Source organism: Trichomycterus rosablanca, chromosome 19 (genome assembly GCF_030014385.1).
Source record: "Trichomycterus rosablanca isolate fTriRos1 chromosome 19, fTriRos1.hap1, whole genome shotgun sequence".
In the NCBI taxonomy this organism is placed as follows: domain Eukaryota; kingdom Metazoa; phylum Chordata; class Actinopteri; order Siluriformes; family Trichomycteridae; genus Trichomycterus; species Trichomycterus rosablanca.
This window is the reverse complement of record NC_086006.1, coordinates 28490196-28513975: the sequence shown is the minus strand read 5'-3', so window position 1 is coordinate 28513975 and position 23780 is coordinate 28490196. Positions and strand designations below refer to the sequence as shown.

Below are 23780 nucleotides of genomic sequence, written 5' to 3'. Positions count from 1 at the left end.
TCCTGTTAAGCTGGTGTGTTCTCTACCAGAGCTGCATCAGTCATCTGATGTTACTGGGAAGTGGAAACATCTAGGAGCAGCAACAGCTCGGCTGCAAAACCTGAAACAAAGTTCCAAACTGCTCCTGGAAGCAGGACTCTTTCTCAGAGGCTTTTTGTGATATCTTGTGGTTTTGCAGTTGCACACTGATGGTGGTCCAACCTCTGAGAGAAGTGGTGTAAAGCACAAAGCCTTCAGACTCTGGAGCAGTGGAAATGTTCTCCGAATTCTGGCAGATTTGGGTTTAATGCCAGGAGAACATCACCTGCTGAAGTAGAAACAGTGATGAATGTTGGGTTTGTTGGATCTGGAGAACATCAGTGTGTTTTCAGACCTTCTGAAGCTTCTAAACACCTCCTAACTCCAACAGATTTAATGGAATATTTACACAGGATTAAAAACTGATCACGACTTAATCCTCAATTTCAGCAGAGCTTTCTTAACAACCACACACACACACATCTACTATTTACAAACCTCATTTCCATTAAAGTTGGGACATTCAAAGGCAATTAAAAGAAGAATGTGTGATGTGTTTTATTCTCTTCAATCTTTATTTAATTTCCAACGTTTCACTGATCAACTTCATTCTAGTTTGTAAATAGAAACAGGTTTTGAATTTGACGCTGCAACAGACTCCAAAAAAGTTGGGACGGAGGCAGAATAAGAGTGAAAAGTTGATGGAATGTTGAAGTTCCAGTGTTTGAGCAGGTGAGTCGGTACCAGGTGAGGAAATCATGATCAGGTATAAAAGGATCCACCAGGATCAGTCTGTTTAAGCAATGATGGGACGTGGCTCACCACTGTGTTCCAAACTTTATCAGAGAATCAATCAGTTCAGAAAGAAAGTCTTTCACCATCTACTGTACATAATATTGTGAAAACATTCAAGGACTCAATTGACCTTTGATCTCTTGGATGGCGCCACTTAGTCGTCATTTCAGCTCTATAAATGCAGTTCTGTTCCGTCTCCTCACCTTAAACTCACCCCGACTCGACATGTTTACTGAACTCTAACTCGTTTATCTTTAGGTTAAAAGAGTTGAGCCACGCCCACTGACGCTGTTTAGATTCTCAAGCAGGTTCTACAAAAATAAACCAACAATTGTTTGTTTTCACTTTACAAAACAAGAATGAGATTAACGCGGATCGTCGTGTCTGTGGTGTGGAAGTTCGAAGGAAACGTGAAGAATTTAAAGAAGAACTCTATACAGCTATAATTAACACACAGATCACCTGGTGTGTTTATTATTCTGAACTTTAATATTAGATCTTTATTTTTACCCCTAACATCATAAATGTTTTTATGATGTTATATTGAGTTGTGACTTGGACACTACAGCCTAAAAACTCTATATCCTAAAGACTTATGACTTTTCATGACTTCACTAACTTTTTTGTGACTCATAGCCTGACTTGGATTCTATAGCCTAAAGACTCATACTTGGATTCTATAGCCTAAAGACTCATACTTGGATTCTATAGCCTAAAGACTCATACTTGGATTCTATAGCCTAAAGACTCATACTTGGATTCTATAGCCTAAAGACTCATACTTGGATTCTATAGCCTAAAGACTCATACTTGGATTCTATAGCCTAAAGACTCATACTTGGATTCTATAGCCTAAAGACTCATACTTGGATTCTATAGCCTAAAGACTCATACTTGGATTCTATAGCCTAAAGACTCGTGACTCGACTCGTGAACTCTGTAGCCTAAATATCTTACGTCTGACCATCCAGGAATTTTCCCCTCAGTATAAAATGACAGTTTGGATTTTCTTTCTGACCTTGGTGAGACACCACTGTTCATCTTTATTGTGAGTGTGTGTAGTTAAAGCAGCCATAATTATATGGACACAGAGAAATCAGCAGCTGTGATCAGTTCTCAGAACAGCAGCACTGCTGTGAGTTTTCTTTTATTCCTAGAAAAAGGAGTTGCTGAAATGTTTGAGAGTCCTCGACTGCCGCGTCACACACACCACTTTGAAATGTTCCGTATAAATATGGACAGCTGTTTTGTTGATGGGATCTGCGTAGCCGAGCCGGTCCTGTGGAGGGTAAACGAGGTTGTTTGACAGATGATCACGAGCTGAAGAAAATATTGCGTTCATACCTTGGTTAGCTTTGTGTCGTGCCGTGACACGCCCACACCTCTCGCTCCGGAGATGTTTTTTCAGGCTGTAAACGGTGAAATCAATCGCAGCAAGATGATTCAGATCAGAGCAGAAGATTGAAGAGCTTCCAGGATGAGGACGTTCACCTTCCTTCTTCTACTGACCGTGAGTGCAATTCATCCTAATATTCTGTGTTCAGCAAGGCTGGGGGTTGTTGTGTTGAGTTGTTGAGTTTAGTTGTTGTGTTGAGGTGGTGTTTTTAGTTGAGTTGTTGTGTTGAGTTGTGTTTTTGTGTTGAGTTGTTGTGTTGAAATGTTGAGTTGTGTTTAGTTGTGTTGAGTTGTGTTGTGTTTTTGTGTTGAGTTGTTGTGTTGAAATGTTGAGTTGTGTTTAGTTGTTGTGTTGAAATGTTGAGTTGTGTTTAGTTGTGTTGAGTTGTGTTGTGTTTTTGTGTTGTGTTGAAATGTTGAGTTGTGTTTTGTGGTGAGTTGTGTTGAGTTGTTGAGTTGAGTTGTTGAGTTGAGTTGAGTTGTTGTGTTGAGTTGTGTTGTGTTTTTGTGTTGAGTTGTGTTGTGTTTTTGTGTTGTGTTGAAATGTTGAGTTGTGTTTTGTGGTGAGTTGTGTTGAGTTGTTGTGTTGTGTTGAAATGTTGAGTTGTGTTTTTGTGTTGAGTTGTTGTGTTGTGTTGAAATGTTGAGTTGTGTTTTTGAGTTGAGTTGTTGTGTTGTGTTGAAATGTTGAGTTGTGTTTTTGTGTTGAGTTGTGTTGAGTTGTTGTGTTGTGTTGAAATGTTGAGTTGTGTTTTTGTGTTGAGTTGTTGTGTTGTGTTGAAATGTTGAGTTGTGTTTTTGAGTTGCGTTGTTGTGTTGAGTTGTGTTGTGTTTTTGTGTTGAATTGTGTGTTTGTGTTGAGTTGTGTTGTGTTGTGTTTTTGTGTTGAATTGTGTGTTTGTGTTGTGTTGAGTTGTGTTGTGTTTTTGTGTTGAATTGTGTGTTTGTGTTGAGTTGTGTTGTGTCATGTTTTTGTGTTGAGTTGTGTTTTTGTGTTGTGTTGAAATGTTGAGTTGTGTTTTTGTGTTGAATTGTGTGTTTGTGTTGAGTTGTGTTGTGTCATGTTTTTGTGTTGAGTTGTGTTTTTGTGTTGTGTTGAAATGTTGAGTTGTGTTTTTGTGTTGAGTTGTTGTGTTGTGTTGAAATGTTGTGGTGTTTTTGTGTTGAGTTGGATGAGCAAACACAGTGAAATATTTCTTCATTCTGCAGGTGCTCAGATCTTCTGAGCCTCTCCAGGATTTACATGAATAATTTACTTTCTTTATCTGTTACTGCAGCGTTTATTTGGAAAATTAAATTAGTCACAGTTGTGTGCAAAAGTTTTTACACCATGAGTTTAATGTCTTTAAAAAATAAGAACAAAAACATAAAGACATTATAATATAATATATAAATAATATAATAAATAATTATTACACTTTTACCCGCCTCTCCTTGAGGAATATATAAATATAAAAAATAAGGATAAATATATTTATTAATATTTGTTCCATCTTACTCTTGCATCAGATTTAAAACACTTTTTAATGAAGAATAAATTCAGGCGGCTGTGAGGACGCGTCCAGAAACCTCAAAGATTTTGGAGGGAACTGGCGCTGGATTTTAGGGGTTCTTTTGAAAAGCTGCAGTTTTTTTTGCTTCAGTTTCTTGAATGTAAATCGTATTTGTTTCCAGAAACCAACATTAGATTTTTATACCTTATTACATAAATTGTGTTAATAGTTTTTAATAGTTTGCTTTAGATAAAAAATGTGACAGCTTTATAGAAGTCTATTATTATTATTATTATTATTATTATTATTATTACTATCACTTTTAATTACTATTTTTATTATTATTATTATTATTATTTTATTATTTTTGTTGCTATTATTAATATTATTATATTATTATTATATTTATCATAATTCTTGTTAATATTATAACTATTATAATTAAACTGATTTATTTTAATTTCTGTTATCATATTTATTGTTATTATTATTTATTTAATGTTAGTTAATGTTCCTTATTTTCCTTATTTTATTTGTAATATAATAATTATGAAATATAATTTATGTTTTATTATACATATTATTTAAAATATAAACATTATTATTTCTTTATTATTTAAATTAAAATGTTTGCTGGGCAGTACTGTCTCCTCACAGCAAGAAAGTCCTGGGTTCAAATACCACGTGGAGAGGTCTGGGTCCTTTCTGTGTGGGGTTTTGCATGTTCTCCCCGTGTCTGTGTGGGTTTCCTCCGGCTGCTCCGGTTTCCTCCCACAGTACAAAGTGATAATGAACAAAGAAAAAGTTAATAATAAATAAAAGTAAATGTTTATCTTTTACATTCTGACGTCATTTTTTGAGAGAATCTGGTAAAATAAACCGGTGGAGTCGATGAGAACTTGTGCAGGAGGAACTAAAGCTGCCACCAGCTGCTCCTGATCGTTCCTCCTGATCGTTCCTCCTGATCGTTCCTCCTGATCGTTCCTCTCGATCGTTCCTCCTGATCGTTCCTCCTGATCGTTCCTCTCGATCGTTCCTCCTGATCGTTCCTCCTGATCGTTCCTCCTGATCGTTCCTCTCGATCGTTCCTCTCGATCGTTCCTCTCGATCGTTCCTCCTGATCGTTCCTCCTGATCGTTCCTCTCGATCGTTCCTCCCGATCGTTCCTCTCGATCGTTCCTCTCGATCGTTCCTCCTGATCGTTCCTCCTGATCGTTCCTCTCGATCGTTCCTCTCGATCGTTCCTCTCGATCGTTCCTCCTGATCGTTCCTCCTGATCGTTCCTCCCGATCGTTCCTCTCGATCGTTCCTCTCGATCGTTCCTCCTGATCGTTCCTCCTGATCGTTCCTCCTGATCGTTCCTCTCGATCGTTCCTCCTGATCGTTCCTCCTGATCGTTCCTCCTGATCGTTCCTCTCGATCGTTCCTCCTGATCGTTCCTCTCGATCGTTCCTCTCGATCGTTCCTCCTGATCGTTCCTCCTGATCGTTCCTCCTGATCGTTCCTCCTGATCGTTCCTCTCGATCGTTCCTCCTGATCGTTCCTCCTGATCGTTCCTCCTGATCGTTCCTCCTGATCGTTCCTCCTTAATGATTTTCAATATTAATTATCAAAATAATATTTAATGAAAATTATTTGTTTAATTTTTTGAGCAGCAAAAACGTTTAATTTTTCTGTTTTTAATGTGATATTTTCTTTGTATTTTCAGTATTTCTGGTCAGTGACGTCACTCAGCCAAGTGAAGAAAATCCGTGAGAAGCGGGTACGTCTAAAAAAACACAAGAGGTTTTAAATCTTTTTTTAAAAACAGATTCGTTTTTTTTTGGCTGAATGTTCTGAACCTGATGAGTGTGTGTGTGTGTGTGTGTGTGTGTGTGTGTGTGTGTGTGTGTGTGTGTGTGTGTGTGTGTGTGTGTGTGTGTGTGTGTGTGTGTGTGGAAGGACGAAGTTCTGATTCGGACCAAGAGGCGATGGGTGTTATCTACCATCAATCTGCTGGAGGGGGGAACCGGGCCCTTCCCTACAGTTGTTACAAAGGTACCTGATCTCACAAACGTCCTCTCTCTTCTCTCTCATCTCAGTGTTCCATACAGTGTTCAGAACGTCTCAGTGTTCAGAACGTCTGTGTTCCATACAGTGTTCAGAACGTCTGTGTTCCATACAGTGTTCAGAACGTCTCAGTGTTCCATACAGTGTTCAGAACGTCTCAGTGTTCAGAACGTCTCAGTGTTCCATACAGTGTTCAGAACGTCTCAGTGTTCCATACAGTGTTCAGAACGTCTCTGTGTTCCATACAGTGTTCAGAACGTCTCAGTGTTCCATACAGTGTTCAGAACGTCAGTGTTCCATACAGTGTTCAGAACGTCTCAGTGTTCCATACAGTGTTCAGAACGTCTCAGTGTTCCATACAGTGTTCAGAACGTCTCAGTGTTCAGAACGTCTCAGTGTTCCATACAGTGTTCAGAACGTCTCAGTGTTCCATACAGTGTTCAGAACGTCTCTGTGTTCCATACAGTGTTCAGAACGTCTCAGTGTTCCATACAGTGTTCAGAACGTCAGTGTTCCATACAGTGTTCAGAACGTCTCAGTGTTCCATACAGTGTTCAGAACGTCTCAGTGTTCCATACAGTGTTCAGAACGTCTCTGTGTTCCATACAGTGTTCAGAACGTCTCTGTGTTCCATACAGTGTTCAGAACGTCTCAGTGTTCCATACAGTGTTCAGAACGTCTCAGTGTTCAGAACGTCTCAGTGTTCCATACAGTGTTCAGAACGTCTCAGTGTTCCATACAGTGTTCAGAACGTCTCTGTGTTCCATACAGTGTTCAGAACGTCTCAGTGTTCCATACAGTGTTCAGAACGTCAGTGTTCCATACAGTGTTCAGAACGTCTCAGTGTTCCATACAGTGTTCAGAACGTCAGTGTTCCATACAGTGTTCAGAACGTCTCAGTGTTCCATACAGTGTTCAGAACGTCTCAGTGTTCCATACAGTGTTCAGAACGTCTCAGTGTTCCATACAGTGTTCAGAACGTCTCAGTGTTCAGAACGTCTCAGTGTTCCATACAGTGTTCAGAACGTCTGTGTTCCATACAGTGTTCAGAACGTCTCAGTGTTCCATACAGTGTTCAGAACGTCTCAGTGTTCCATACAGTTTTCAGAACGTCTCAGTGTTCAGAACGTCTGTGTTCCATACAGTGTTCAGAACGTCTCAGTGTTCCATACAGTGTTCAGAACGTCTCAGTGTTCCATACAGTGTTCAGAACGTCTCAGTGTTCCATACAGTGTTCAGAACGTCTCAGTGTTCAGAACGTCTCAGTGTTCAGAACGTCTCAGTGTTCCACACATTGCTCAGACTCGTGTTCCCTCTCCTGTCGTTTCCAGCTGTTTAACGATAAGCAGGGGATCCGCTCGGTCCGGTTCCGGATCAGCGGGCAGGGCGTGACCAAGGACCCCGTCGATGTTTTTTCTATCAACGAGATGGACGGAACCGTCTACGCTCTCAAACCCATCGACCGAGAACAGAACCCCAGCTTCCTGGTACGTCCCGCTCGTTCCCTGCCATAACAGGAGTTTTGTAACGGAGTCTTAAAATGAATTTCTTCTTTATTTTTTATCTCAGGTGGATTTTGACGTGGAGGACCGAGTGACCGGTGAAGTTCTGGACAAAACTCTGGCCTTCAACGTGGCCATAATGGACATCAACGATAATCCACCTGTCTTCACTCCTCCTGTATTTAAGGCGCTGGTTCATGAGAACATCGCGGAAGGTTAGCACGCTAGCACCCCACTCAGAGTGGATCTCAGAACCCTGTGGGAGTGGGAACGATTCAAAAGGGCTGTGTTCCAAATCGCACCCTACTGTACTACATATTTTTTAGTTCATGTTTGACCACTGTGTTATCCTGACCAGTGTCGTGGTGGGTCTGGTTTCCTCTTTTGGCTTGATTACTCGAAGGCTCAAGATTTTAGCGATGGTGGACTAGCGCATTCGTTTAAACTAAAGATTTTATCGGGCTGCTACGTGCGAGAGAATCATGCTGCGAGAGCGCTACACGGGAAATACCTGGCAACCCTCTAGGTGCGACGACCTCCACGCACCACCAGCCTGGTCAGGTGTTCAGTAAACACGACTGGCCTTGTCGTCCGAGCACTGTGATTGCAACAGCGACTCCTGCTGTCCGGCTCTGGCTTTAACACGTGTGGTGGAGGAACACTAAGAGCATAGCGTGTCTGGCAGGTAAAGAAAAGCGGTCGGTGGCTTCACATGTGCTAACAGTGGATGCTCTGGAGAACGTTTAGGAAGGGGAAAGCATACGGCCGGTGACTACGCGTGTTTCGGAGGGGGCGGGTGATAGTCTCGGCTCTCCTTGGCCAGTGCAGGGCGTGGCAGCGCTGGGGTCATGACTAGATTGGTAGCGAATTAATGGAGGATGGGGACAAACATAAAAAAAACCCCACAAAGACTTGAGGTCCGGTGGTGGACTGAGTTCCTGATCAGTGATCGAAGCTGATCGGTCCACATGTTCTGGTTTGCTCAGGGATCCTCCCCGTCTCTCTGGTGGCGAGCGACATCGATGAGACGAACAACGACAACTCTCGCATCACCATGAGGATGCTGTCTCAGGAGCCGGCCACGCCCGTCATCACCCTGAGAATGCTCCATAATACCACGCACAGCAACGTCATCTCGCAGCTCGTCTTCAAAGGCTGCTTCAGCCGCGAGGTGAGTCCTCCCGACCGAGAACCTCCGGGGTCATGTTGGGGGTACTCTCAGGACTTTCACTGCGCCCCCTATAGGCTGTAAGTGATAGCGCACAGACTCCTGAACTGGGTAGAATCTCCGAATCCACGATTGCTGCTTATTTTAGCTGACTATGCTAAATAGCCGAAAGTATCTAGACGCCATCCTGAACGAAGGGGTTCAGCTCAATCCCCCACACATTTGGCACTACAAAGCAGCCTAATGTTATTTTTAATTAGAGCTGCGATTTTTGGCGACACGTTAACAATGCAACAACGTTCAGCTAAATTTATCCTATGTAAGCTAGTAGCGAACCCATGTGGTGATTAGCGCCAGGAAATTAGCATTTAGCAGAGCGGTACCGCTTTATTTCCGCCACCGTGAAACGTTACGATAATTTCTTGGTTCCTACTAGAGATGGAAGAGAAAGTTGTCGGGACGCGTCTGATTCTATGTATGGCTCTGTACGCGCTAGTCGAGAAAGTACGCTGCAGCGCCGCGGCGTTTGCTTAGCATTACCCGTTTCTCTCTGTGCTCCAGAAATCGAGCTTGTATACGGTTCTGGTTGAAGCCAAAGATCACGGCACGCCGTCACTGTCGTCCACCGCCACCGTCAGTCTGATCATCACCGACTCCAACACACACCCGCCGGTCTTCAACACTACCAAGGTGAGTTTTACTGCTTTATTTCTTCTAGTTTGGTCATAGCCGGTTCCTCTTCCTCTTTCTGCTGGAGACCCCGATGGCGTACGGAGGGTATATTCTCCTGACACGCCCTCCCTCCGACGCGTGCACGCTCCACCGACCCCTTCTTATCCCCCCGTACTTCGGTGGATCGGTGCGTGAGGTCGGTCTCACTCATGGAGAGTCATGCGCTGATCTCCACGTTCCTCCACTTCTGTACCCCGCCCACTTTTTAGTCCTGTCTTTTCCCACCCAGCAGACTAGTGGACGATTTTGTCTGCTGCAGGCACTAGGGGGCGCCCAGCCAACCAGAAGCAGAGCTGAGAGTTTCTATGAGTTTTGTACAAAACCTACCTTCAAAAAATTGTTGGGACACCTTGTGAAATGCAGTAGAGCATTAAAAAAGAATCTGTGATTCATTAATTCACTTTAACAATTCTACAATTTAGAATCTGATGCCTGTGACACACTCCAAAACATCTGGGACAGAGACTTTTTAACGGTTTGGGGAACTCAGGACAGATAAAAGAGCTTTTGTGGGGTTATGTGTGAAGGCACGACCACAATCAGCGTTCCGATGCATCCCAGAGCTGTTCAGGACTCCACAAGCCTTGTCCTTATGGAACAGGAAGGGTTCTGTCCCAGACTTGGAGGCGTGTCATTTATTACCTGTATTTGACTGTATAAATGTAATAATGAAGACGGGCGCTAAACATGAGAAGCTGCAAAACTGTGAATCTCGAATATCAAACAGTTCGCCTCATTGGAGGAGCTTTGAAAAGGTCAGCGAACCGAGTCAACCGTTTTTTCCACTTCTCATGTGAATGCGCCCTTTAAGGGTGTCCACATATTTTTGGCCGTGTATTGTAGATTTCTGTGCTCATTTAGAGGGTACGGTGTGACCCGTTTGTTTTTGGGATATTACAGTACAACACTCAGGTGATGGAGATGGAAGTGGATAAAGAGATTCTGAGGATGGGGGTGAAGGATTCGGACGCGCCCAACACCCCGGCATGGAGAGCGGTCTACACCATCCTGATGGGGAACGAGGAGGGAAACTACAGGATCGTAACCGACCCCAAAACCAACGAAGGAGTTCTGTCTGTCATCAAGGTGCTCCGATAATCTTCTGGTTGAAATATATACGCTGATTTTGATATTCCGGTTCAGTTCGGTGTGAGTTTAGCCGTACGGTACCTGGTTCTTCCAGGCCGGTCGCCATTCCCTTAACGAGATTTGATGATTGAAAAACGCCACGCCCACTGACTTCCTACAACCCAGCCCAACACGGGGTGAGATTTACATTTACATTTACATTTTCAGCATTTAGCGGACGCTTTTACCCCAAGCGACTTACAGTTGTGACAGTATACAGTCTAAGCAATTGAGGGTTAAGGGCCTTGCTCAAGGGCCCAACAGTGGCAACCTGGCGGTAGTGGGGTTTGAACCGGCAACCTTCTGATTACTGCTCTATGGTCTAGTACCTTGGTTGTACCACTAGTCTACAACTGGTTCAGTTCAGCACACACACATCACAAACTAAAGAAACAGTCAATGGTTCAGAAATAGGCTTACCGTTTGCTGCAGTTCTAGCCCTAACGCTGAGATCCGAATTTCTAATCCCAAGCGGTGCTATCAACCAGTCTGGCGTCCTCATACAGACATGATTGGCCTATGTGTGATGGATGCGATGACGTCCTGTTCGGGGTGTCTTACTGCATCAAGCCCAGTGATTCCAAGTAACCGGACCCACCCTGACCCTGACCAGGATGAAGCGGTGGTGACAGATTAAAGTGAATGAATGAATGAATGAATGAGTGAAAAACGTCCTCACTGTGAGGGACCACTTCACTCCTCACTCATATCATTTTCAAGGGTTGTCCAGGCTGCGTCCCAAATCGCATCCAGTGTGCTACGTAGTGTGGAACTAAACCATTCGCAGTGCAATAATGAGACGTGCTATTTAGTGCATTAGTGTGTGATTTGGGACTCAGCCGCTGTCATACTGTTGAGCCCTGTGAGAAGTCTGTGGCTCCTGTAGGCGGCACTTAAACAGAGTCCGTTCCTCCTTAAAAAGGCTTCGTTCCAAACCACCTTAAAACCAAAAATTTACCGGACACTTTCTCCAGACCTGAATCTAGTCTGTGTGAACGTTTGGCCCTCAAAAAAAGCTGTGTGGAACAGATCTAGTCCGATAAGAAGCCTGTTAGACTTTGGTGTCAGTTCTGAGTCACTCTACACTAACAGACCAGCACACAATAAAAAGCACAGCTGTGAAAGACTTAGTCATTTCCAGTTCCCGATTGTGAATCCGCTGCCACTGTTGGTTGTGAGATTGACGTCAAACCCGTGTGGTTCCTTCCCCCGTATCTTCAGGGTAAGAACTACGAGAAGAGCACTCAGCACGTCCTGAAGATCGGCGTGGAGAACGAGGACCCGCTGTTCTCCTGCGTGGACGGGAAGCGGACCAGTCCCAACGTCCTCCTGGTCAGAGACGAAAACGCCGTCACGGTTACGGTGGACGTGAACGACGTGAACGACCCCCCGGTGTACGAGAACAAGATGATGACGGTGTTCAGGATGGAGGAGGGCGACGTGGGGGACGTGCTGTACGTCCCCAAAATCACAGACGAGGATTCAGAAGTGAAGGGGATCAGGTGAAGCACACCACACTGCTTCTTATAGGGAATAAAGTGCTGTAGGGTGAGTGGGAGGATAAAGTGCTGTAGGGTGAGTGGGAGAATAAAGTGCTGTAGGGTGAGTGGGAGAATAAAGTGCTGTAGGGTGAGTGGGAGAATAAAGTGCTGTAGGGTGAGTGGGAGGATAAAGTGCTGTAGGGTGAGTGGGAGAATAAAGTGCTGTAGGGTGAGTGGGAGAATAAAGTGCTGTAGGGTGAGTGGGAGGATAAAGTGCTGTAGGGTGAGTGGGAGGATAAAGTGCTGTAGGGTGAGTGGGAGGATAAAGTGCTGTGGGGTGAGTGGGAGGATAAAGTGCTGTAGGGTGAGTGGGAGGATAAAGTGCTGTAGGGTGAGTGGGAGAATAAAGTGCTGTAGGGTGAGTGGGAGGATAAAGTGCTGTAGGGTGAGTGGGAGGATAAAGTGCTGTGGGGTGAGTGGGAGAATAAAGTGCTGTAGGGTGAGTGGGAGGATAAAGTGCTGTAGGGTGAGTGGGAGGATAAAGTGCTGTAGGGTGAGTGGGAGGATAAAGTGCTGTAGGGTGAGTGGGAGAATAAAGTGCTGTAGGGTGAGTGGGAGAATAAAGTGCTGTAGGGTGAGTGGGAGAATAAAGTGCTGTAGGGTGAGTGGGAGAATAAAGTGCTGTAGGGTGAGTGGGAGAATAAAGTGCTGTAGGGTGAGTGGGAGGATAAAGTGCTGTAGGGTGAGTGGAGAATAAAGTGCTGTAGGGTGAGTGGGAGAATAAAGTGCTGTAGGGTGAGTGGGAGAATAAAGTGCTGTAGGGTGAGTGGGAGAATAAAGTGCTGTAGGGTGAGTGGGAGGATAAAGTGCTGTAGGGTGAGTGGGAGAATAAAGTGCTGTAGGGTGAGTGGGAGGATAAAGTGCTGTAGGGTGAGTGGGGGGGGGGGGTAAAGTGCTGTAGGGTGAGTGGAGAATAAAGTGCTGTAGGGTGAGTGGGAGGATAAAGTGCTGTAGGGTGAGTGGGGGGGGGTAAAGTGCTGTAGGGTGAGTGGAGAATAAAGTGCTGTAGGGTGAGTGGGAGAATCAAGTGCTGTAGGGTGAGTGGGAGGATAAAGTGCTGTAGGGTGAGTGGAGAATAAAGTGCTGTAGGGTGAGTGGGGGGGGGGGGTAAAGTGCTGTAGGGTGAGTGGGAGAATCAAGTGCTGTAGGGTGAGTGGGAGGATAAAGTGCTGTAGGGTGAGTGGGGGGGGGTAAAGTGCTGTAGGGTGAGTGGAGAATAAAGTGCTGTAGGGTGAGTGGGAGGATAAAGTGCTGTAGGGTGAGTGGGGGGGGGGGGTAAAGTGCTGTAGGGTGAGTGGGAGAATCAAGTGCTGTAGGGTGAGTGGGAGAATAAAGTGCTGTAGGGTGAGTGGGGGGAGGATAAAGTGCTGTAGGGTGAGTGGGAGGATAAAGTGCTGTAGGGTGAGTGGAGAATAAAGTGCTGTAGGGTGAGTGGGAGAATAAAGTGCTGTAGGGTGAGTGGGAGAATAAAGTGCTGTAGGGTGAGTGGGAGGATAAAGTGCTGTAGGGTGAGTGGGGGGGGGGTAAAGTGCTGTAGGGTGAGTGGAGAATAAAGTGCTGTAGGGTGAGTGGGAGGATAAAGTGCTGTAGGGTGAGTGGGGGGGGGGGTAAAGTGCTGTAGGGTGAGTGGGAGAATCAAGTGCTGTAGGGTGAGTGGGAGGATAAAGTGCTGTAGGGTGAGTGGAGAATAAAGTGCTGTAGGGTGAGTGGGAGGATAAAGTGCTGTAGGGTGAGTGGAGAATAAAGTGCTGTAGGGTGAGTGGGAGAATAAAGTGCTGTAGGGTGAGTGGAGAATAAAGTGCTGTAGGGTGAGTGGGAGGATAAAGTGCTGTAGGGTGAGTGGGAGGATAAAGTGCTGTAGGGTGAGTGGAGAATAAAGTGCTGTAGGGTGAGTGGGAGGATAAAGTGCTGTAGGGTGAGTGGAGAATAAAGTGCTGTAGGGTGAGTGGGAGGATAAAGTGCTGTAGGGTGAGTGGGAGGATAAAGTGCTGTAGGGTGAGTGGGAGAATAAAGTGCTGTAGGGTGAGTGGGAGGATAAAGTGCTGTAGGGTGAGTGGGGGGGGTAAAGTGCTGTAGGGTGAGTGGGAGAATAAAGTGCTGTAGGGTGAGTGGGGGGGGTAAAGTGCTGTAGGGTGAGTGGGAGAATAAAGTGCTGTAGGGTGAGTGGGAGGATAAAGTGCTGTAGGGTGAGTGGGAGGATAAAGTGCTGTAGGGTGAGTGGAGAATAAAGTGCTGTAGGGTGAGTGGGAGGATAAAGTGCTGTAGGGTGAGTGGGAGAATAAAGTGCTGTAGGGTGAGTGGGAGGATAAAGTGCTGTAGGGTGAGTGGAGAATAAAGTGCTGTAGGGTGAGTGGGGGAATAAAGTGCTGTAGGGTGAGTGGGGGAATAAAGTGCTGTAGGGTGAGTGGGAGGATAAAGTGCTGTAGGGTGAGTGGGAGGATAAAGTGCTGTAGGGTGAGTGGGGGAATAAAGTGCTGTAGGGTGAGTGGGAGAATAAAGTGCTGTAGGGTGAGTGGAGAATAAAGTGCTGTAGGGTGAGTGGGGGAATAAAGTGCTGTAGGGTGAGTGGGGGAAAAAAGTGCTGTAGGGTGAGTGGGAGAATAAAGTGCTGTAGGGTGAGTGGGAGGATAAAGTGCTGTAGGGTGATTGGAGAATAAAGTGCTGTAGGGTGAGTGGGAGAATAAAGTGCTGTAGGGTGAGTGGAGAATAAAGTGCTGTAGGGTGAGTGGGAGAATAAAGTGCTGTAGGGTGAGTGGGAGAATAAAGTGCTGTAGGGTGAGTGGGAGGATAAAGTGCTGTAGGGTGAGTGGGGGGGGGGGTAAAGTGCTGTAGGGTGAGTGGAGAATAAAGTGCTGTAGGGTGAGTGGGAGGATAAAGTGCTGTAGGGTGAGTGGGGGGGGGGGTAAAGTGCTGTAGGGTGAGTGGGAGAATAAAGTGCTGTAGGGTGAGTGGGAGGATAAAGTGCTGTAGGGTGAGTGGAGAATAAAGTGCTGTAGGGTGAGTGGGAGGATAAAGTGCTGTAGGGTGAGTGGAGAATAAAGTGCTGTAGGGTGAGTGGGAGAATAAAGTGCTGTAGGGTGAGTGGAGAATAAAGTGCTGTAGGGTGAGTGGGAGGATAAAGTGCTGTAGGGTGAGTGGGAGGATAAAGTGCTGTAGGGTGAGTGGGAGAATAAAGTGCTGTAGGGTGAGTGGGAGGATAAAGTGCTGTAGGGTGAGTGGGAGGATAAAGTGCTGTAGGGTGAGTGGGAGGATAAAGTGCTGTAGGGTGAGTGGGGGAATAAAGTGCTGTAGGGTGAGTGGGGGAATAAAGTGCTGTAGGGTGAGTGGAGAATAAAGTGCTGTAGGGTGAGTGGGGGAATAAAGTGCTGTAGGGTGAGTGGGGGAATAAAGTGCTGTAGGGTGAGTGGGGGGGGGGGTAAAGTGCTGTAGGTTGAACAGTCAGGTCTGAAACTGTGTGTGTGTGTGTGTGTGTGTGTGTGTGTGTGTGTGTGTGTGTGTTGAAGGTACGAGTTAGCAGAAGATGTAGCTAAGTGGTTGTCCATCGACCCAAAGACGGGACAGATCACCACGGTGAAGAAGATGGACCGCGAGTCTCCGTACGTGAAAAATGGGACCTACACCGTGATGCTGAGAGCCATCGACGACGGTACAGGAGCGCACAACGGGATTATTATCGGTTTAGTTTACACGGGAGAATTAGAATTGTAGAAAATCATTAATTATTTAAAAATATATACAAATAATAATAAAAGTAATTATACTACTATTACTAATAATAATAATTATAAAATAATAATGATGTTAATAATAACAGTAACAACTGTAAAAATATTTAAACATAATATCTATAATGATAACTATAATAACTTAATAATGAAATTAATAATTATTATAATTTAAATAGCTTAGTATTAGTAATAAAAATTAACAATTTTAACAATAATATAAAATAATAATAATGCTAATAGTAATAATAATTAATAATAAAATGGAAACACTTTCTAAGATAACTCTGAGCTATGTTATCATTACCGTATTTTATTATTATTTATTTTATTATTAATTATTATTACTATTAGCTTTTAGCTGTTAGATTTTAGTTATAATAATAATTACAAAATAAAATAATAATAAGAGTCATAATAATAATGACAATAAATATAATAATAATACATTCTAAAATTCTAATTAAATGTAATAGTAATAGCATTTAAAATTATTAATAGCAATTACAAAAATAATAATTTAGTAATATTAGTAATAATAATAAAAATAACAATTTTAAAATAATAATAATAATGCTAATAGTACTAATAATAATTATTATAACTATTATTATTATCATCATCATTATTTTATTATTATTTATTTTATTATTAATTATTACTAATAAAATAATAATAATAATGACATTTAAAAATATTAATAGTAATAACTATTATAATATTAAACAAATTTAATAATAATAATAAATTCTAAAATTATAATTAATAATAATAGTAATAATAACATTTAAAATTACTAATAGTAATAACAAAAATAATAATAGTAATAATAATAATTTAGTGACTATGGTAATAATAATAATAAAAGTTATTTCCTTTTAGCTCATTTCATTTCCAGTTTTTACCCCGGATGCCCTTCCTGACAAATCCCTCCTATTGATCCAGGCTTGGGACCTGCGCTAAGAGTGCACTGATATATCCTCACAACGGCTGGGGTTACCTGCTGTATTTGTGAGCTCAGCCTGGGATTCGAACCCTGGTTCTGTATAAAAAGCTCAAATCTAATTACTGAGGGTCATCAGACGTATAACAGACGAAATCTGGCAACCCAACACGTCAGTGCGTACCAATAAAACGACCCTGTTGTTTGACTCTGTACCGCAGGGCAGCCTCCTGCCACGGGGACGGGCACGCTGGTCATTCACCTGGGAGACAAGAACGATAACGGCCCCCGTCTGACCTCCAACATCTCGGTGCTGTGCGGGAACAAGGCGGACCGGGTGACGGTGATGTCGCAGGACGCCGACGCTCATCCGTTCGGACCGCCGTTCACCTTCACGCTCAACAGCGACAGTAAAGAACTTCAGAGCCAGTGGAAGTTCCAACCTAAAACGGGTGAGAGGTTCCCACATGTGGTAGTGGTGCACTGCAGCAGCGGTCTCGAGGACCTGGGTTCTGTCCTCGCTCTTGTTCCCTGAAAACAAGCACTGTTATTCACCCTCCACCACACTTCACAGCTGGGACCATCCAGCAAACCCAGATTTATCCATCAGACCATTTAAATACGACATAGCAAACCTGATCCATATCATTTTAGACCATGAGCAGTTTGGAACTCAGTAGTGGGAATGACTTTTGTGCATGTTGGTGGCACCCTAGTACAGCACATGTATCGTTCTCATTGGCACAGCTGGTAGAATGGGTGTTGCACATCAACATGGGACCCGAGAACCTGGGTTTGGGCTTTGCTTCAGCGTCCATGTGGGTTTCCTCCAGTTCCATCGCTCTTCCCACAACCGTGCAAAAGATGGATTGGCTGCTCTAAATTACCCCTAGGTGTGTGTGAGGAAATGTGAAAGTGTGTTGCCCTGCAATGCCCAGTATTTGGGGTGACCCTTGTCCCTCATATCCTTGGTCTGATTGATGTTCTCGTACAGTGTCACCATATTTGGAACGTTCCTCATATCTGCTGTGTTCCTCATACATGCTGTGTTCCTCACATGTGTCGTGTTCCTCATATCTGCTGTGTTCCTCATACATGCTGTGTTCCTCATACCTGCTGTGTTCCTCATACCTGCTGTGTTCCTCATACCTGCTGTGTTCCTCATACATGCTGTGTTCCTCATACATGCTGTGTTCCTCATACCTGCTGTGTTCCTCATACCTGCTGTGTTCCTCATACATGCTGTGTTCCTCATACATGCTGTGTTCCTCATATCTGCTGTGTTCCTCACACCTGCTATGTTCCTCACACCTGCTGTGTTCCTCACATCTGCTGTGTTCCTCACACCTGCTGTGTTCCTCACATCTGCTGTGTTCCTCACATCTGCTGTGTTCCTCACACCTGCTGTGTTCCTCATATCTGCCGTGTTCCTCACACCTGCCGTGTTCCTCATATCTGCTGTGTTCCTCACACCTGCTGTGTTCCTCACATCTGCTGTGTTCCTCATACATGCTGTGTTCCTCATATCTGCTGTGTTCCTCACATCTGCTGTGTTCCTCACATCTGCTGTGTTCCTCACATCTGATGTGTTCCTCACATCTGCTGTGTTCCTCATACATGCTGTGTTCCTCATACATGCTGTGTTCTTCACATCTGCTGTGTTCCTCACATCTGATGTGTTCCTCACATCTGCTGTGTTCCTCATACATGCTGTGTTCCTCATACATGCTGTGTTCCTCATACATGCTGTGTTCCTCACATCTGCTGTGTTCCTCATACATGCTGTGTTCTTCACATCTGCTGTGTTCCTCACATCTGATGTGTTCCTCACATCTGCTGTGTTCCTCATACATGCTGTGTTCCTCATACATGCTGTGTTCCTCATACATGCTGTGTTCCTCATACATGCTGTGTTCCTCACACCTGCTGTGTTCCTCATATCTGCTGTGTTCCTCATATCTGCTGTGTTCCTCACATCTGCTGTGTTCCTCACATCTGCTGTGTTCCTCATATCTGCTGTGTTCCTCACACCTGCTGTGTTCCTCATATCTGCTGTGTTCCTCACATCTGCTGTGTTCCTCATACATGCTGTGTTCCTCGTACATGCTGTGTTTCTCATACATGCTGTGTTCCTCACACCTGCTGTGTTCCTCATATCTGCTGTGTTCCTCATATCTGCTGTGTTCCTCACATCTGCTGTGTTCCTCACATCTGCTGTGTTCCTCACACCTGCTGTGTTCCTCATATCTGCTGTGTTCCTCATATCTGCTGTGTTCCTCACATCTGCTGGGTTCCTCACACCTGCTGTGTTCCTCATATCTGCTGTGTTCCTCATATCTGCTGTGTTCCTCATATCTGCTGTGTTCCTCACATCTGCTGTGTTCCTCACACCTGCTGTGTTCCTCATATCTGCTGTGTTCCTCATATCTGCTGTGTTCCTCATATCTGCTGTGTTCCTCACATCTGCTGTGTTCCTCACATCTGCTGTGTTCTTCATATCTGCTGTGTTCCTCACACCTGCTGTGTTCCTCATATCTGCTGTGTTCCTCATATCTGCTGTGTTCCTCACATCTGCTGTGTTCCTCACATCTGCTGTGTTCTTCATATCTGCTGTGTTCCTCACATCTGCTGGGTTCCTCACACCTGCTGTGTTCCTCATATCTGCTGTGTTCCTCATATCTGCTGTGTTCCTCACATCTGCTGTGTTCTTAATATCTGCTGTGTTCCTCACACCTGCTGTGTTCCTCATACATGCTGCGTTCCTCATACATGCTGTGTTCCTCATACATGCTGTGTTCCTCACACCTGCTGTGTTCCTCACATCTGCTGTGTTCCTCATATCTGCTGTGTTCCTCATATCTGCTGTGTTCCTCACATCTGCTGTGTTCCTCATATCTGCTGTGTTCCTCATATCTGCTGTGTTCCTCATACCTGCTGTGTTCCTCATACATGCTGTGTTCCTCATACCTGCTGTGTTCCTCATACCTGCTGTGTTCCTCATACCTGCTGTGTTCCTCATACCTGCTGTGTTCCTCATACATGCTGTGTTCCTCATACATGCTGTGTTCCTCATACATGCTGTGTTCCTCATACATGCTGTGTTCCTCATATCTGCTGTGTTCCTCATACCTGCTGTGTTCCTCACACCTGCTGTGTTCCTCACACCTGCTGTGTTCCTCACATCTGCTGTGTTCCTCACACCTGCTGTGTTCCTCACACCTGCTGTGTTCCTCACATCTGCTGTGTTCCTCACACCTGCTGTGTTCCTCACATCTGCTGTGTTCCTAACATCTGCTGTGTTCCTCATATCTGCTGTGTCCCTCATACATGCTGTGTTCCTCATATCTGCTGTGTTCCTCATACATGCTGTGTTCCTCATATCTGCTGTGTTCCTCACATCTGCTGTGTTCCTCACATCTGATGTGTTCCTCACATCTGCTGTGTTCCTCATACATGCTGTGTTCCTCATACATGCTGTGTTCCTCATACATGCTGTGTTCTTCACATCTGCTGTGTTCCTCACATCTGCTGTGTTCCTCACATCTGATGTGTTCCTCACATCTGCTGTGTTCCTCATACATGCTGTGTTCCTCATATCTGCTGTGTTCCTCACATCTGCTGTGTTCCTCATACATGCTGTGTTCCTCACACCTGCTGTGTTCCTCACACCTGCTGTGTTCCTCATATCTGCTGTGTTCCTCACATCTGCTGTGTTCCTCATATCTGCTGTGTTCCTCATATCTGCTGTGTTCCTCATATCTGCTGTGTTCCTCACATCTGCTGTGTTCCTCACATCTGCTGTGTTCTTCATATCTGCTGTGTTCCTCATATCTGCTGTGTTCCTCATATCTGCTGTGTTCCTCATATCTGCTGTGTTCCTCACATCTGCTGTGTTCCTCACATCTGCTGTGTTCTTCATATCTGCTGTGTTCCTCACATCTGCTGTGTTCCTCACATCTGATGTGTTCCTCACATCTGCTGTGTTCCTCATACATGCTGTGTTCCTCATACATGCTGTGTTCTTCACATCTGCTGTGTTCCTCACATCTGATGTGTTCCTCACATCTGCTGTGTTCCTCATACATGCTGTGTTCCTCATACATGCTGTGTTCCTCATACATGCTGTGTTCCTCACATCTGCTGTGTTCCTCATACATGCTGTGTTCTTCACATCTGCTGTGTTCCTCACATCTGATGTGTTCCTCACATCTGCTGTGTTCCTCATACATGCTGTGTTCCTCATACATGCTGTGTTCCTCATACATGCTGTGTTCCTCATACATGCTGTGTTCCTCACACCTGCTGTGTTCCTCATATCTGCTGTGTTCCTCATATCTGCTGTGTTCCTCACATCTGCTGTGTTCCTCACATCTGCTGTGTTCCTCATATCTGCTGTGTTCCTCACACCTGCTGTGTTCCTCATATCTGCTGTGTTCCTCACATCTGCTGTGTTCCTCATACATGCTGTGTTCCTCGTACATGCTGTGTTTCTCATACATGCTGTGTTCCTCACACCTGCTGTGTTCCTCATATCTGCTGTGTTCCTCATATCTGCTGTGTTCCTCACATCTGCTGTGTTCCTCACATCTGCTGTGTTCCTCACACCTGCTGTGTTCCTCATATCTGCTGTGTTCCTCATATCTGCTGTGTTCCTCACATCTGCTGGGTTCCTCACACCTGCTGTGTTCCTCATATCTGCTGTGTTCCTCATATCTGCTGTGTTCCTCATATCTGCTGTGTTCCTCACATCTGCTGTGTTCCTCACACCTGCTGTGTTCCTCATATCTGCTGTGTTCCTCATATCTGCTGTGTTCCTCATATCTGCTGTGTTCCTCACATCTGCTGTGTTCCTCACATCTGCTGTGTTCTTCATATCTGCTGTGTTCCTCACACCTGCTGTGTTCCTCATATCTGCTGTGTTCCTCATATCTGCTGTGTTCCTCACATCTGCTGTGTTCCTCACATCTGCTGTGTTCTTCATATCTGCTGTGTTCCTCACATCTGCTGGGTTCCTCACACCTGCTGTGTTCCTCATATCTGCTGTGTTCCTCATATCTGCTGTGTTCCTCACATCTGCTGTGTTCTTAATATCTGCTGTGTTCCTCACACCTGCTGTGTTCCTCATACATGCTGCGTTCCTCATACATGCTGTGTTCCTCATACATGCTGTGTTCCTCACACCTGCTGTGTTCCTCACATCTGCTGTGTTCCTCATATCTGCTGTGTTCCTCATATCTGCTGTGTTCCTCACATCTGCTGTGTTCCTCATATCTGCTGTGTTCCTCATATCTGCTGTGTTCCTCATACCTGCTGTGTTCCTCATACATGCTGTGTTCCTCATACCTGCTGTGTTCCTCATACCTGCTGTGTTCCTCATACCTGCTGTGTTCCTCATACCTGCTGTGTTCCTCATACATGCTGTGTTCCTCATACATGCTGTGTTCCTCATACATGCTGTGTTCCTCATACATGCTGTGTTCCTCATATCTGCTGTGTTCCTCATACCTGCTGTGTTCCTCACACCTGCTGTGTTCCTCACACCTGCTGTGTTCCTCACATCTGCTGTGTTCCTCACACCTGCTGTGTTCCTCACACCTGCTGTGTTCCTCACATCTGCTGTGTTCCTCACACCTGCTGTGTTCCTCACATCTGCTGTGTTCCTAACATCTGCTGTGTTCCTCATATCTGCTGTGTCCCTCATACATGCTGTGTTCCTCATATCTGCTGTGTTCCTCATACATGCTGTGTTCCTCATATCTGCTGTGTTCCTCACATCTGCTGTGTTCCTCACATCTGATGTGTTCCTCACATCTGCTGTGTTCCTCATACATGCTGTGTTCCTCATACATGCTGTGTTCCTCATACATGCTGTGTTCTTCACATCTGCTGTGTTCCTCACATCTGCTGTGTTCCTCACATCTGATGTGTTCCTCACATCTGCTGTGTTCCTCATACATGCTGTGTTCCTCATATCTGCTGTGTTCCTCACATCTGCTGTGTTCCTCATACATGCTGTGTTCCTCACACCTGCTGTGTTCCTCACACCTGCTGTGTTCCTCATATCTGCTGTGTTCCTCACATCTGCTGTGTTCCTCATATCTGCTGTGTTCCTCATATCTGCTGTGTTCCTCATATCTGCTGTGTTCCTCACATCTGCTGTGTTCCTCACATCTGCTGTGTTCTTCATATCTGCTGTGTTCCTCATATCTGCTGTGTTCCTCATATCTGCTGTGTTCCTCATATCTGCTGTGTTCCTCACATCTGCTGTGTTCCTCACATCTGCTGTGTTCTTCATATCTGCTGTGTTCCTCACACCTGCTGTGTTCCTCATATCTGCTGTGTTCCTCACATCTGCTGTGTTCCTCATACATGCTGTGTTCCTCATACATGCTGTGTTCCTCATACATGCTGTGTTCCTCACACCTGCTGTGTTCCTCACATCTGCTGTGTTCCTCATATCTGCTGTGTTCCTCACATCTGCTGTGTTCCTCACATCTGCTGTGTTCCTCATATCTGCTGTGTTCCTCATATCTGCTGTGTTCCTCACATCTGCTGTGTTCCTCACATCTGCTGTGTTCTTCATATCTGCTGTGTTCCTCACACCTGCTGTGTTCCTCACATCTGCTGTGTTCCTCACATCTGCTGTGTTCCTCATATCTGCTGTGTTCCTCATATCTGCTGTGTTCCTCATATCTGCTGTGTTCCTCATATCTGCTGTGTTCCTCACACCTGCTGTGTTCCTCACATCTGCTGTGTTCCTCACACCTGCTGTGTTCCTCAAATCTGCTGTGTTCCTCACACCTGCTGTGTTCCTCAAATCTGCTGTGTTCCTCACACCTGCTGTGTTCCTCGTATCTGCTGTGTTCCTCACACCTGCTGTGTTCCTCACATCTGCTGTGTTCCTCATACATGCTGTGTTCCTCATATCTGCTGTGTTCCTCACACCTGCTGTGTTCCTCATATCTGCTGTGTTCCTCATACATGCTGTGTTCCTCATATCTGCTGTGTTCCTCACACCTGCTGTGTTCCTCATATCTGCTGTGTTCCTCATATCTGCTGTGTTCCTCATATCTGCTGTGTTCCTCACACCTGCTGTGTTCCTCATATCTGCTGTGTTCCTCATACATGCTGTGTTCCTCATACCTGCTGTGTTCCTCACACCTGCTGTGTTCCTCACACCTGCTGTGTTCCTCATATCTGCTGTGTTCCTCATACATGCTGTGTTCCTCACATCTGCTGTGTTCCTCATACATGCTGTGTTCCTCATACATGCTGTGTTCCTCATACATGC

The 23780-nt window shown here is 45.0% G+C and overlaps 1 protein-coding gene across 1 annotated transcript in view; it reads left to right on the top strand.

Annotated features, from left to right (window-relative positions):
• Positions 1–2284: 2284 nt before the first annotated feature.
• Positions 2285–23780, top strand: part of cdh26.1 (cadherin 26, tandem duplicate 1) — a 28985-nt gene continuing 7489 nt past the window's right edge. The window contains exons 1-11 of the mRNA XM_063015080.1: positions 2285–2323; positions 5410–5463; positions 5643–5738; positions 7082–7237; positions 7320–7467; positions 8239–8423; positions 8982–9110; positions 10053–10238; positions 11502–11782; positions 15325–15467; positions 16711–16941. Of these exons, the coding sequence (XP_062871150.1) occupies positions 2291–2323; positions 5410–5463; positions 5643–5738; positions 7082–7237; positions 7320–7467; positions 8239–8423; positions 8982–9110; positions 10053–10238; positions 11502–11782; positions 15325–15467; positions 16711–16941 (1642 nt within the window). The 5' untranslated portion in view covers positions 2285–2290. The remainder of the gene's footprint in view (positions 2324–5409; positions 5464–5642; positions 5739–7081; positions 7238–7319; positions 7468–8238; positions 8424–8981; positions 9111–10052; positions 10239–11501; positions 11783–15324; positions 15468–16710; positions 16942–23780) is intronic.